At 33.4% G+C, this 15,799-nt stretch overlaps 1 protein-coding gene across 3 annotated transcripts in view; it reads left to right on the top strand.

Annotated features, from left to right (window-relative positions):
- Nucleotides 1-13,125: 13,125 nt before the first annotated feature.
- The window catches only part of LOC127733899 (AP-3 complex subunit beta-2-like), a 61,572-nt gene continuing 58,898 nt past the window's right edge, over nt 13,126-15,799 (top strand). For all 3 annotated transcript variants that reach the window (XM_052243345.1, XM_052243344.1, XM_052243343.1), the window contains exon 1: nt 13,126-13,296. In XM_052243345.1, the coding sequence (XP_052099305.1) occupies nt 13,187-13,296 (110 nt within the window). In that variant the 5' untranslated portion in view covers nt 13,126-13,186. The remainder of the gene's footprint in view (nt 13,297-15,799) is intronic.

Below are 15,799 nucleotides of genomic sequence, written 5' to 3'. Positions count from 1 at the left end.
TCTCACCCACAAAACTGAAGTGATGTGCATAAAACCCCTAAAACCAAGAAAACATGTAAGACAGTTCTTAAGTATTAAAGGTACCTTGAATTATAATAAATAGAATTAAATCAGTCGGCATGGTCAGAAGTTTGCAGTTTTGCAGAAAATGGAAGAATTAACAACCAATAATCAACAATATAGAGGTAACAGAGGCGTATAATTTCATCCTTTTGTCTCAATCACACTGCTGTGCATTCACAGTGCTCACTATGGAATTCATGCTATTATGTTTCATTGAATCAATTTTCTGTGCATGATTTATATAGATAACCTTGATAACCATATATTGTGCATATACAAAATGTTGCCTGGTGTCGAATGTTAATATAAAGGAGACTTATATGAAACTTTGTAGATAATAAGGACATACTATGTAGACGTGCATATGGACAGGAAATTATGATTCAATTTTTTCTAGGAGTTATGCCCCTTTGCACTTATTAGCCTCAATATACTATTGTAACAGTTTGTCATCGCAACTCCTCTGAAACTACACAACAGAATTTCATGAAACTTTAGAGATAAAAAGTACATACTATGTAGATGTGCAAATCCACAAAAAATATTATCAGTTGACTTTGACAGGAGTCTTTGAACTTAAGAATCTAGAGAGATTTTGTTTGCTTACTGACAATGTGGGGGCATGGGGTATGTAAGCGTGCTCACAAAGGTTCTCTAATTTTTAAAGATTTTTTTCTTCATGAAACAATTCTTTAAATCTATACACACACTTAAATCAGTAAAACAATGTTTTATTTCCATATTGCCAAGACTGAGCAATGAAAAATCTGAATTGGACTAAAAAGTATTGCAGGCAGGATTACGTGAATGTGCTGTTGCTAGACAATTTCACGTCAGAGACTCTTCTTACTGTCCTAACAACAAGGGTACAGGCAGATGGGATATGTAGATGAATACCCATGACCAGATCAATAGGTTGTAATAACGCCACATCAATAAAGTTTGATTACGCAATGTCATTTACGAGACATGGTTACGGACGCAACGTCAACTGCTAATGAAGTCGTCAAATGCCATTGCAGACAGATTCACATCATAAATGTTTACCATATACTGAAATGACAAAAAAAAAGACTGCAGAAAAACATTTTAAGGCCTAAAGTTTAAACCATTGTAATGGGTGGACAGAGGCCAAATCAGAAGGTACTAATCAGAACTTAACAGAACTGGTTGACTTTTCTGACAATCATTTAGGTATTGGTTACAGGCAGTCAATGTCTTCAACGGTGACACATCCATTGATAAGTGGAAAACCAGGGTTTCATTCAATGCACCGCACAACTTGAACATTAAAAACATTAAAAATTCAACTTTCGAACTGCAAACTTTTTTTAGACAATGAAGTAATGAATGAAATTTATTTTTATACATTTATTTTACAAGAATTGCTTATTTAAAAATGAGATTTAAAAAGATTATTCTGGTGTTGCCTTTTTATACGGCCCCAACAAATTTTTGCGGTTGTATATTGGTATGACGTTGGCGTCGTCATCGTCGTCGTCCGAAGACACATTGGTTTTCGCACTCTTAACTTTAGTTTAAGTGAATGGATTTCTATGAAATTTTACCATAGGGTTCAATACCACAAAAGGAAGGTGGGGATTGATTTTGGGGGTTATGGTACCAACAGTTAAGGAATTAGGGGCCAAAAAGTGGCCAAAAATAAGCATTTTTGTAACTTCCAGACAATAACTTGTGTGTTAGTGTATGGATCTCTCTGACATTGTACCACAAGGTTCCATATCACAAAGGGAATGCTGGGATTGATTTAGGGGGTAATTGCCTCAAAATTTTAGGAATTTGGGGCCAAAAAAAGGCAAAAACAAGCATTTTTCTAGTTTCATGACAATAACTTGTGTGTAAGTGTATGGATCTTTATAAAATTGTACTACAAGGTTCAATATCACAAAGGGAAAGCTGGAATTGAGTTTGGGGGTAATTGCTCAAAATGTTTAGGAATAAGGGGCCAAAAATAAGCATTTTTCTAGTTTCCAGACAATAACTTGTGTTCAAGTGTATTGATCTCTCTGAAATTGTACTGCAAGGTACCATACCACAAAGGGAAGGCTGGGATGGATTTTGGGGGTAATTGCCTCAAAATTTTAGGAATTAGGGGCCAAAAAGGGGCAAAAAAAAACATTTTTTTAGTTACAGGACAATAACTTGTGTGTAAGTGTATGGATCTTTATGAAATTGTACTACAAGGTTCCATATCACAAAGGGAAAGCTGGGTTTGAGTTTGATGGTAATTGCCCTAAACGTTTAGGAATTTGGGGCCAAAAGGGGGCCAAATACAAGCATTTTTCTAGTTTCCAGACAATAACTTGTGTTCAAGTGTATGGATCTCTCTGAAATTGTACTGCAAGGTACCATATCACAAAGGAAAGGCTGGGATTGAGTTTGGGGGTGATGAATCATAAGTGGGTTCAAAAAATTTGGGGGGGGGGGGGTTTCTATTTTAAGACTTTTATGATGTATTTAAACTGGTAATTATGGTTGCAAACTCCATTGGAAATTTGAAATGAGATTATGACCATATCTTGAGGAAAAGAATTTTTTTTTTGGAAAAGGGGGGGAGGTGAAAAAAAAATTTAGGGGGGGAAGGGGGTTAAAAAGAAGTTGTGGGGGCAATTTTTTTTTTCATTTCAGATTTTAGAAATTAAAAAAAAAATTTCTTCAAATATTATTTCTTTTTGCCAAAAAAGGGGAGGGGGTAAAACAATTTATTTTTTTTGGGGGGGGGGGGGGGGTCAATACGCAACAGCATAGTGTATTTCACAAAAGCAAAAAAAAAAGGGGGTAAATTTTTTTTTTTAGGGGGGGGGGTCAATTTCTCAACAGCATAGTGTATTGTACAAAAGCAAAAAATTGAATATAAATTCAAATCATATAACCGTTCTAAGTTCTTTTACTACAGTTATTCGGTGTCAGAAACCTATTATGTGTCAAATATTTAAATACAATCCAAATTCAGACCTGTATCAAGCGCGAATATTGTGTCCATATTTGCCCCAACTGTTCAGGGTTGGACCTCTGCAGTCGTATCCAGCTGCGCTCAGCAAATCATTTTATTAAAGTCTGTCAGTATAGATAGAGAGTAACTATATGGCAAAAATGATCAGCAGGACAAGGTCTACTATCAAGGCAACATGGCCAAAATGTTCAGTTCACTCAGTATAGGAGTTCATGCTTTGAATGACGAGAAGATGGGAGAGAAAACATAAGAAGCAAAAATGATAAGCAGGACAAGATCTACAAATAATGATAGGCAGGACAAGATCTACAAATAATGACAAGCAGGACAAGATCTACAAATAGGTCAATATGACCGTCTGCTGACTCATTATTGGAGTTATTGCTGTTAAAAGGCACTTTTTACCCATTTTTATACGCCCGTTTACGGGACGTATTATGGTATACCGTTGTCCGTCCGTCTGTCCGTCTGTTCGTCCGTCCGTCGTCAACATGTCGGACATTAATTCAAAAACGCTTTAACCAATATGCATGAAACTTTGGGAAATTGTTTATATCTATTGATGTGAGCAGCTCCCTTTCGTTTTTTATCAATTATGGAATTACCGTTTCCGAGTTTTGGGGTTTTATTCATTAAAAAAGGGGGGATTTTTCAGTTTTCGGACAATAACTCGAAAACAATTTCGCCAATTTGCATGAAACTTTTGTGAATTGTTTATATCTATTGACATGAGCTCCCTTTCGTTTTTTATAAATTTCAGATGTACCGTATCCGAGTTTTGGGGTTTTATTCATTAAAAAAGGGGGGATTTTCCAGTTTTCGGACAATAACTCAAAAACAATTTCATCAATTTGCAAGAAACTTTGGTGAATTGTTTATTCCTATCGACATGAGCTCCCTTTTGATTTTTATAAATTTTAGACTATACGTTTCCGATTTATGGGGTTTTTTTTCATTACAAAAAGGGGGATTTTCCAGTTTTCAGACAATAACTCAAAAATGCTGAAAGCATTTTTTATAAAACTTTGGTAAATTGTTTATATCTATTGATGTAAGCTCCCTTTTGATTTTTATAAATTTTCGATTTTACGTTTCCGTGTTATAAGATTTTATTTGTTTATAGTCTGACAACAGATTTACTAAGTATTGCGCAACAGCACAGTGTATTATTGCACAACAACACAGTGTATTGTACAACAGCAAGAAATCTTTAATTAAATATAAATTCAGTTCATATAACCAATTTCAAGTTCTTTGACTACATTTATTCAGAAACCTATAATATATCAAATATTCAACTTCGGCTGATGTCAGACTGACCTCCGGTTGTATGTCTGGCAGAGTTTAACACAAGGTCTTAGAAGTTAGACAGCGGTCAACCTGCGTCAGCAACTTTATTTATAACTCATAAAGCATACATTCTTTTGTTTGTTGCAATCAGTTAAGGGTTACTAGGACATTCAGAAATTAGTATATAAACTGATCAAGCCGCTATAATATTAATAGCGAGTTTCTTGATGTTCTAGGTGAGTCTCTTAATTGATTTTGAAAACAATTTAGATTTTAAAGTATTTTTCTTTTAATTTTATTTTGGAAAAAGAATAAATAAAGTTTATAAGTAACTAATATTTTAATTCAAAGGTTGAATTTATCAGTAATTATTATTGTTATTATTTGATATTTAATTTGAATTGTTTGTAGTATTTTATTATTGTTTTCAATTTATTTTGACATTCAAACATTGTACTTTGAAATTATATTGTACTTATTTCAATGTTTTCTTAATTAAATTAATAGCGAGTTTCTTGATATTATAGTTTGGTTTTCTTTCCTGTTGTTGTTCCCGGCCTGCCTCTACATCGGCAACAACGCCCGGCCTGCCTTTACATCGGCAGCAATGCCATACATCATCATCGGCATTGTTCACAGCTAGTTTCACCCGAAAATGTAAAGACCCAGTATCAGCTCTCACAGAAGTAGTTCTTCTGTTGAGAGTCTGCAGAGAAACAACTGGAACCATATATATCTCAAATTACAACTAAATGGATAGTAACATCTAATTCTTTTGTTACAATAATATTACTTTCTTCAGTCCGTGGTTTTCTTGGTACAAAACTGCTCCTATTCCATTTTGACAGGCATCGGTATGTAACTCAAAAGGCTTGTTGAAGTCTGAAAAAGTAAGTATTGGTGGTGATGATAAATGTTGTTTTAGTTGATGGAATGCTGTTTCTTGTTCTTAATTCCATACCCAAGGTTTATGTGGTTGCTTCTGATCTTTCTTTCCTCTTATTTTTCTTCCTGTTGATGGCATGAGATCAGTGAGTGGGCGTGTGATCTTTGAGAAATCTAGCTCTATAAACTTCCTGTAATAACCCAAGAAACCATGGTGTTGGCCAGTTGACTACTTTTCTATCTTTTCTGGATCCGGTTCTACTCCATCTGCTGATACAATGTGTCCGATATATTTCACTTTGCGCTGAAAGAAGTTGCATTTCTTCGGAGATAGTTTTAATCCTTCTTCTCTGAGACGTTGGATTACTCTCTCTAATCTGTCCAGATGTTCTTCGAATGTACAACAGAAAATCAGAAAATCATCCAAGTAGATAAAACAGATTCTTGTATGTAAATTGCCAAGGCATTCCTCCATCAAACGTTGATAGGTAGCAAGTGAATTGTCAAGTCCAAAGGGTAGCCTGTTGAATTCAAAGAATCCCAACGGTCCAACAGTGAACGCTGTACGCTGTTTGTGTTCTTCGGCGATGTCTACTTGGTGATATCCACTTTTCATACCTAAAACTGTAAAGCAGGTATTCCCTCCTAGTGAATCTAGTATTTCTTCAATGCGTGAAAGAGCATACGAATCATTCAGTTGACGATAATCTACGCACATTCTTAATTTTCCATCCTTTTTTCTAACAAGTACAACATTGGACGACCAAGGGGAGTGAGAGCGTCTAATGATTCCCGCTGATAGCAGTTGTTGAAGATGATTTCTTCAAGCATACATGGTAGAATTCGTCTATGTCTCTGCTTAAATGGTGTATCTATTGTAAGTTCAATCCGATGTTTTAGCATTGATGTATATCCTATATCGGTATCATCTTTAGAAAAGATATCGTTGAACCTCTGTATCAGCGATTTTCCCCTTTTCTAAATAATCGAATGCCAATGTGTCTTCCGGTAAAGTTATCTGATCCATGATATTCTCAAATTCTGATGTAGATGAACTACTGTCTCTTTGAAAAACTACGGGTTGAAGTTCGCAAAGTAGTGATCTTGGAGTGATGGTAACGGTTCTAGTTGTGATGTTGGAGATATGCACAGGTATTACATCTTGTCTCTTGTTGTTGTCATAAGTTATCTAAATCATCTTAAGTTACCACGCTTGGTACAATATTTAAATCATCTGGTACGATAGAGTTATGTGTGGCGTGTAGCATGCATACGGTAGATTGATAAGCAATCATTCTGCCCATATATCCTTTAACAATTACTTCACTGTTTGCTGGTATAGTGATAAGCTTGTGTTCTGCTGATCTGACTACTGATAATCTGTTTTGACAACGTTCTAGTTTCTTTTCTCTTAGTGACATTGATCTAAAGGATAGATAATACGGAGTATACAAATTTGCGTCTTGAAGAAAACGTTGTCCATGCGCACTTTGTCCTTCATCACTACTGTTAAAATATTGGTTCCAATGAGTAACGGAACGGTTTTGTGGTATGGACTGTTTGGTACTTCTAGAAATAATCCTGTACAACTTTTGTATGTACCTGAAACACTACAATAACAGTTCTACCACCAATGTCAGCAACATGAAAATCTCTGCAATTCAGAATCACTGCACACCCAAAAATTCAATTAGGAATTATTTACCTTCGTATTCCAACCTGGCACTTATTGCACTCCATATACCTACAGTAACTATGAGTAGATAAAACCACTACGAAAAAAATCTGACTAAATTGTACTGCCTCTATGCTCAACTAATGACCACTTACCGTATTCGTTTTGTGTATTGTTTAATCAGCAGCAGCACAATTCTACGGAACTTTACAAGTTTATGTGAACTTGCTAGGAGGTACCTGGGCTTTGTTTTTATACAAAAAAGAAGATGTGGTATGATTGCTAATGAGACAACTCTCCACAAGAGACAAAATGACACAGAAATTAACAACTGTAGGTCACCGTACGGCCTTCAACAATGAGCAAAGTCCATACCACACAGTCAGCTATAAAAGGCCCCGAAATGACAATGTAAAACAATTCAAACGAGAAAACTAACGGCCTAATTTATGTACAAAAAATGAACGAAAACAAATATGTAACACATAAACAAACGACAACCACTGAATTACAGGCTCCTGACTTGGGACAAGCACATACATACAGAATGTGACGGGGTTAAACATGTTAGCGGGATCCCAACCCTCCTCTAATTTGGGACAGTGGTGTAACAGTACAACATAAGAACGAACTATAAAAATCAGTTGAAAGAGGCTTAACTCATCAGATGGATAAAAATACAAATACTACAAATACAAGTGGACGTGGCCGGGTACTTGTACATCCAAACAACAAAAATACAATAAGTACAGATCAGAGAGTACTCGCAGTTACTGACAGCTAGTTCAAAGCCACTAACAACTAATAAAAAAAATCATGCATCTAAGACTAAATTATCAATCCGTACACATCCAACATCCAATACATGGATTTAATGTAAAGACGTCATAAACAGTCCGAGAAAAACATGACCTTGTGCAATGCCAAGATACAGGTATCGACAGATTGTAGATCCATGAATGTATATATGTATTTTACAATAATATTTAGTATGCTTTTAATTTACTGATAGCAAAATCAACATTAGTACCAATAAAAACAATATTTAATGATCTAATTACAGTGTTGAATTGGTAACCTTTTAGAATAAGTTTATTCAAAGGATCGATAAGTTTACCAGGATCGTTTCTAAATTTCCGGGCACGGTAAACAATATTGCCGTAAAAATGAGGATGTGAAATCCCGTTTGAAATAAGTTTTCTACAGGTACAATCAAACTTCAAAACCAAATCTTTATATCTGTGGAAGAATTTAGTAAAGGTTTTAAGTAATTTGTGGTAACGAAATCCCTGGCTTAATAATTTACCAGTATTTTAATTTATATTTTAATCTATATTTTTTTTTGCACAATTTATTTACAATCAAACAATGTCAAATAAACAAAATGATTCTAAATACGGCAACCAAACACTATCAATAAATTAACATACAGCTGCACAAGTAAAATACATCTATTTAAATAAAGGCAACAATAGTATACCGCTGTTCAATAGTCATAATTCGATGAAGCAAAAACAAATCCGAGTAAAACAAACTAAAACCGAAGGAAACACATGAACTATAAAAGGAAAACAACGGAACAACAGAAACACTGAACTACAACAAAAGTAAACGCCAACATACATAGAAATGGACTGTGTGATAACAACTGGCATATTCCTGACTTGGTACATAACATTTTAAGAAAACATGGTGGGTTGAACCTGGTTTTAATGCTAGCCAAACCTCCCGCTTAGTATGGCAATGTTAAAAATACAGCTAAAATGACATCACTACGTGACAGGAATACTGTAAAAACAAACGCAAGAACACTCAGCATAAACAAAAGTTTTATTTTTTAACAAACTAGGAAAACATGTTGATTGTCAATTGTATTCAAACGGGCAACAACTTGAAAGTGTAAAGTGTTGTACAATTACATAGGAATTACTTTTGTATCTAGTGGTAAATTTATACACAGTGTAAAGATGAGCTATACAAGAAATCTAAGAAAGCTTGTTTTGGATTACAACAATGCTTAGCATCATCAAATCCTAGTGTCTTAACTTTAATGCATCTTTATGACCATACAATTAAACCTATTTTAATGTATGACAGTGAAATATGGGGAATGTTTTCAACCGTAAGAAAAAGAACGATTACATTTTAGAAAAAGTTTATTCAAAAGACATATCTGAAAAAATCACACACAAAATTTATGAAATATGTTCTTGGGGTTTACCGAAAAGCAAGTAATTTTGCTGTTATGTCTGAATTAGGAAGATTTCCTATTTATTTTTCAATTTTATTGGCTATGTTAAAATATGCTCATAGGTTAGAGAACACAAAGGATGGTTTATTATATTATGCATATATTTGTAATAAAAAGTTACATGTAAAACATATTATACTACATGGTTTTCTAGTATTGATTTTTAATGAATAAAATAGACTGATCAAAATTAAATGTAAGTGCTGGCCGATAATGTACTATAGTTAAGGATAATTTATGTAAAAGTTTTCTGAATTATTCATGGAGAGATTTTAGAGAAAATACTGGTAAATCAGATAAAGATAAACTCTTGACTTATTTTTCAATTTAACATTTTTTGGTACAAAAAAATATCTGGAATTAAAAGATTTTAAAGATAGACAAGCACTATGCAAGATCAAGATAAGAACACCACATAAAAACAGAGACGGATAGATATGCAAAATACTATATAAATAAATAAATCACAAAGATTATGTGAAAAATGCTCTTTTGGATAAAGTTGAAGATGAAGAGCATTTATATATGTCAATGTCCCCTTTATAATCTCTTGAGAAAAGAGTAATATGATAAAATGTTAATAAGTCGTAAAAATTTCGATACGTTAAACACATGTGCATAGTTTAGTTGGCTTTTTATTCAAGAAAACCTAGAAGTATTGAAAATTATTGCCATTTATATTAGTAAATGTTTTGAACTCAGAAAACTATCAGTAAACCATTAAGAATATTTGCTTGTTAATCTTCTATATAACTGTTATGCTTTTTTACTTATATGCTTATGGCTCTGGTCTGGCTGTGGTTTAAGATCTTAGAATTTAGTTGATTATATTCATATTTATATATGATTATCAAAATTATTGTGTCAATTATTAGAATCGTTGTAATAAATTACTTTGCTCTTCGTGTGCCCTTTAATGTAAATGGAATAAAAAAAATATCTTATCTTATCTTATTGTATTCCCAGCTATGGGACACCAAGAAATCAGTAAGTTAAAATACATCTCGGTATAAAATCTAAAATATCCTCAGGATGACTTCATTAAATCCAATAAATTCAAACATAAAAAATAGTTAAAAGTCAGTACTGTGTACATCTTCACTCAGTAGGGATTCAACTATATTACATGGTGGACCTGTACATAAATTCAAGCAAAGCCGATTCCCAGGCACAATAAGACAAAGTTAGTTCATATCAAGCCTGCAGCACATTCGATATATGCATAAGGAGAATATATATGTGAAAGGTGCATAGATGAATGATATTGATTTAGCGTAGAAAAACGGCACGCTGACTAGCAAATACTTTAATTCACAATTGATCACTAAATAGAATTTAGTAGAGACAGTCTTTTGACATGACTTTTTGTATATATAATTTATAGCACATGTAAGTTGGAGATTTGGTAACTTCAAGAATTTGGTTTTATCAATTTGTTTGAATTAACTTCTCTTTAAACAGAGCAGTCTACTATTTTTAATTTGACAATAGATTCTTTTGTTACAAAATAAGTTTGCCAATATTTCTTCAAATGACCCACATATGAGATAGTCAGATATTTAAACTTTGTATAGTACATCTTGCGGATATCCAATAAAGATGAGCATCTTATTAAGAAATGAGCAATATATTCATCTTTATTAAGACATAGTGACACATAGAACTAACCCCCTCTTTGCTGAATCTTGCCGATTTTTCGGATTGGGTAATGTATGTTCCGGTAACCTATCTCTCACCTCTTATATGGAAGAAGAATCTGCATTTTGTTATACCTTTATTGACGTCTGACACTTTTGATTGTAGAGATGTCCATACAGGATCGGGACTGACACTTTTGATTGTAGAGATCTCCATACAGGATCGGGACTGACACTTTTGATTGTAGAGATCTCCATACAGGATTGGGACTGACACTTTTGATTGTAGAGATCTCCATACAGGATCGGGACTGACACTTTTGATTGTAGAGATCTCCATACAGGATTGGGACTGACCAATTTTCAGTTCTTTTTAAATTTACATATTTGCAAGAAGTGAGTCTGCCAATTTATTTACATTTTTCTTTTACATGGAATATTCAATTTCCAAGATAATTTATAGACGGTGGATACTCCTAGAGGATAGAAAATAAATGCAAGACTCCTCCTTCCATACACATAAACCCCCCTAACATTCCTCAATACTTTTAATATTTATTACATGCATACAATTTCTATTTATAATATTATCGTTCAATAAAATATTGCATTAATAGTAGATCTAAAGCTTAAAGTAGGGGAAGTTGTTTGTGACTTCAGGGAGCTTTATTTGGATATATATGAAAATGAGGAGATGTGGTATGATTGCCAATGACACAGCTATCCAACATGCAGAGTTTAAATAAAGTGGTAGTAAGCAATAATTGTAGGCCACCGTACGGCCTCCATCAGAGTTAAAATGAAGTGATAGTAAGCATGTATAGACAATAGCCTTCAACATACAATGAGAAAAACTCATACTGTATAGTCGGCTATAAAAGGGCCGACATAAAAAATGTTTAATAATTCAAACGAGAAAACTAACGGCCTATAATTCATAGCAAAGCAATTAAAATAAAATTACATGTATGACAAACCTGAACCAACGACAACAACTGTACCAAAGGCTTCTGACTTAGGACAGATATATAAAGAATGTTACAGGGTTAAACAAGTTTGTGAGCGCTCAACCCTCCCTTAAACTGGGACAGCGGTGTTACAGCACAACACAAGAACAAACTGTGAAATTCAATTGCAATTTGCAACTCAAAAGATCGTTAAGAGGCACACAAACAGTAGACACAAAGCACCGAAAAAGAGTACTCACAGTTACTGAAAGATAGTTCAAAGACAATAACAACTAATAAATAAAATCATGTTTTCCCAGACTAAAGTATAAACAAGTACACATCCAACGGATTTAGTGTAAAGACGTCATAATCAGTCTGAGAAATGCATTACATTTTGCAATGCCAAAATATAAGTAAACAGTATCTACAGGATGTAGAATCATAAGTTATCATAACTGTAGATATATAGCAACATATAGTCAGTCATGTTTTAATTTTTCAAAAACAAAATTAATGTTAGTTTAGTCCTATAAAACAATATCTAAGATTTAACTACTGTGTTAAATTGATAACCTTTAAGAATAAGTTTATTCAAAGGATCAATTAGTTTACAAGGAATGTGTCTAAATTTACGGGCTTTATAAACACAATTCGTAAGGGGTTCCGTGGAACCCTGTTACTTTTCAAAAGGTTTACTTCAGACATTATCCCTTAATCATTAAAAGGCTTCTGCCAGAGTTTCATAAAACTCTATGAAGGTTTGACAAAGTAATTGATATGTAACAAACTTTAAGCCCAGACTGTATCTACTTTAAAGTCCATTTATCAGTAATTATCGAAAATAATAAATATTTTCAAAAATTTACTCTGAATACTGTTTATTGGTCATAAACAAGCATCTGTCCAATTTTCATAAATTTCCAAAAAGGTTTGACAAGGTTATTGATGACTGAAAAACTTAAACCTCAGACTGAGCCTGTTAGTGTTGACTGTAAAAAAAAACTTTTTAAGTCCATTTTATCAGTAAATAGCGGGAAAATAAAAAGAAATATTTGCAAAAGTTTGCTCTGGATACGGTATATTGGTCATGAACAAGCTTCGGTCAAAATTTCATAAAATTCCATGTAAGTTTGACAAAATTATTGATGTCTAAAAAAACTTTAACCACAGACTCTATCGATCTTGCTTTCGGGAAATAAATTTCGCAAGCTCGACAAAAATCACTGTAAAAATTAGGATAGATATCCGATTTGTATGAAGAATTCCTTATTTCCCCCCTCCCTTTCAGGTTATAAATGATCAGTCCATTAGTTTAAAAAAAAGTTTTCGACGGTTCTTTTATTTCTTTTCGACCGTTTCTATCTTCGGTCATTGTCAACACCGGAAGTTTGAGTTACGGACGTAACTTCCGGTTATTATCAATCACAAGATTCTGAAAGACCGGCAGGAAAATACCACAAAATGAGTGGTGGTTACGCAAATGAGAAGCCTCCGTCCTCGACTGGTAGCGCTGAAGGAGAACTTACCGCAGATCCAGCAAGTAGTGGATTCTTTAATACTGACTTTAAACGGTAATTCAATGTATGCATGGTGTCCCAACTTTTTTTTTGCATCACCAAATTTTAGATTTTTGCTGTGACGCCTTCCTACGATATCATAACGGTGAACCTATTTTTTTCGTCTGGACTTCTAGAGAGAGAATTTTGAGCTCAACTTTGAGACTTTTGATTTTGCCATGAATCTTTGTTGACTCTCAATGACAGCTACTGACAGTACTGTAGACATTTATGCATATATACAAATTCTTACCTTTTGTCTCACTATTTACACAAGAAGAATAATTTAGCGACAAGAAGTATACTGTGGATTCATTAATATTCGTCGGATACTAATTTTCGTGGGAACAGTGGAACCACCAATTTAAATGTTCAACGAAATACAAGTTTTCTGAAGGAATGTATGCAGACTTCTCCAAAACCATGAAATCAAATATCCACGAATATGAAAGTTTTCCTCAATCCTCGAAAATTGGTACTCACGAAAATAAATGAATTCACAGTAATACTCTAGTTTCGGGAAAGCTTGTTCACAACCTAGAATTCTGAGTGGGTCAAGCGTATAATTGAAAATCATGCGAGAATATGCGAGATTTAAGGTTCATCATTACAAATGGACAAAAATGGCTGTATTTATACCTCAAAAACTACTCTGTGAACAGACTAACCTGTGCAGTTTGGAAAGTTTTAAGGCCTGGCATCCACTAGATATATAAAATTTAAATGTATTTGTTTCAGAAAGAAAAATCTTTTTTGGATTTTGATGGTCATTTTTTGTCCTTCCTGCTGTTGGTGTAAAAATAAACAAAAACCTAAATTACATTTGATACTGTCCACTCAGTTACATCCTTTATCTCACCTATTGTTGTGTAGATATCTATTATCCTTCCATAGTCCATGCCAATCAAGGACAATCAATTCAATGCAATACAGTTGTTCCCCGAGAGGGAGCATCTCAAAGATTTACCCAACTTAGTATATAAATTCAAGCAAAGCCGATTCCCAGGCACAATCCTCCTTTTTGAATCAGAGCCCTCCTACTTAAGATAATGATTACACTTAACTTATATTTACAAATATGTTTTTACAAAATGTGAAAAAGTTATGATTAAGGCTTTCGAGGAGGATGGTTTATGAAGTTATGAATGGAAAAGAAGTCTATAAATTGTATCAAATAAAAATTAATAAGAGATTGTTGTCTTTTGTTAGGACCATTAAAATTCTATTTGGACCACCAAAATTTGAGTCTCTGAAAAAAGTGGTGGCCCAAATTTTTTCATTTGGACCACCAGGGTCAAAAAATTTGTTTTCGAGCACTGAAATTTAGCCATAGAATGGTTGTCAAAGTCTTAAAGTATCTCTTAATCAATCAAAACACAAAAGAATCCAGTAACAAGTGTTGATTAATCGATTCAACAAATACAATCATTGATGCAACCATAACAAAAACTGCAAACAGTCAACTAATTACAACGATTATAGATAGGATGAGAAATAAATCCAGGATGAAAACTAGTTCTTGAAATTTAGGTTAAACAGGTAATAACAGTTATGTTTACCAAATTGACTTATTTGTATATGACTTAATTAAAGGTAATCAAGGATTCTTCATGTGAGAGGTACATTGAAACTAGGACCAACAGAAATTTTATTTTTGATGGCCCTTAACAGTAAAAATATTTGCAGGTCATTGGGTCTTTTAGTATGAATCAAGTGCAAGCAGTCAGATTTCCATTTTGAATTATTTTACACTGGAGTCTTTTGCAGTATACTATAAAGTATATTTTGCTCATTTATGAAGGCAGTACAGTGTCTAATTGACCTGTAACTGTTTACATCTTCAGTCAGGGGACTTTCTTAAATGAGTGATTTTCTAAATCACTGATTCAAGTAACATTATGTCCATAAAGGTTGGAAGTAAGAGTTGTCTTTCTTTAATAATCACCTATTTAAGTAGTACAAATTAATGACTAGACTAAGTGATTTAATTTTATTGTAGCTTTAAATATAGAATACTAATGATCCAGGGACTAATTATGTTGCTAAAATTATCAGAACCAACATCTGTGTTGATAGGATGACCGGGTCATGTCAGGTGATGACCTTGTACCAAATCTAGGATAATGACATAAAAATCACTTGTTTAAGTATCATACCTCAATTTCCTTCCAAAAAATCACTTCTTTAAGTATCATTTTTTTAATAAACCCCACTAATTTCAACACCCCCGAACAGTGAAATTTTGATCTCGAACAGTAGAATTTTATTACATAATCTATAAGATGAAACCTTGAATTTTACAGGAAAAATACTCCCACTGCTGGGAAAAATCTGTTAAGAAAATATCAGTTCATTATGTAAAGCCATTTCTACAGCATTTTTTCAACTAAAATAGAATTTGCAGCTAAATGATTGCATCAAAGGCATAAACCTTGCTGCTTAAAACAAGCAAAAAGTTCATTTTTTTCAATTTTACTAATGAAAAGATATTATCTAAACCTATGTGTTTAAAATTTTG

The sequence above is a fragment of the Mytilus californianus genome, unplaced genomic scaffold (assembly GCF_021869535.1).
Source record: "Mytilus californianus isolate M0D057914Y unplaced genomic scaffold, xbMytCali1.0.p SCAF_3, whole genome shotgun sequence".
NCBI classification, from domain to species: domain Eukaryota; kingdom Metazoa; phylum Mollusca; class Bivalvia; order Mytilida; family Mytilidae; genus Mytilus; species Mytilus californianus.
This window is presented reverse-complemented; position numbering and strand designations above follow the sequence as displayed.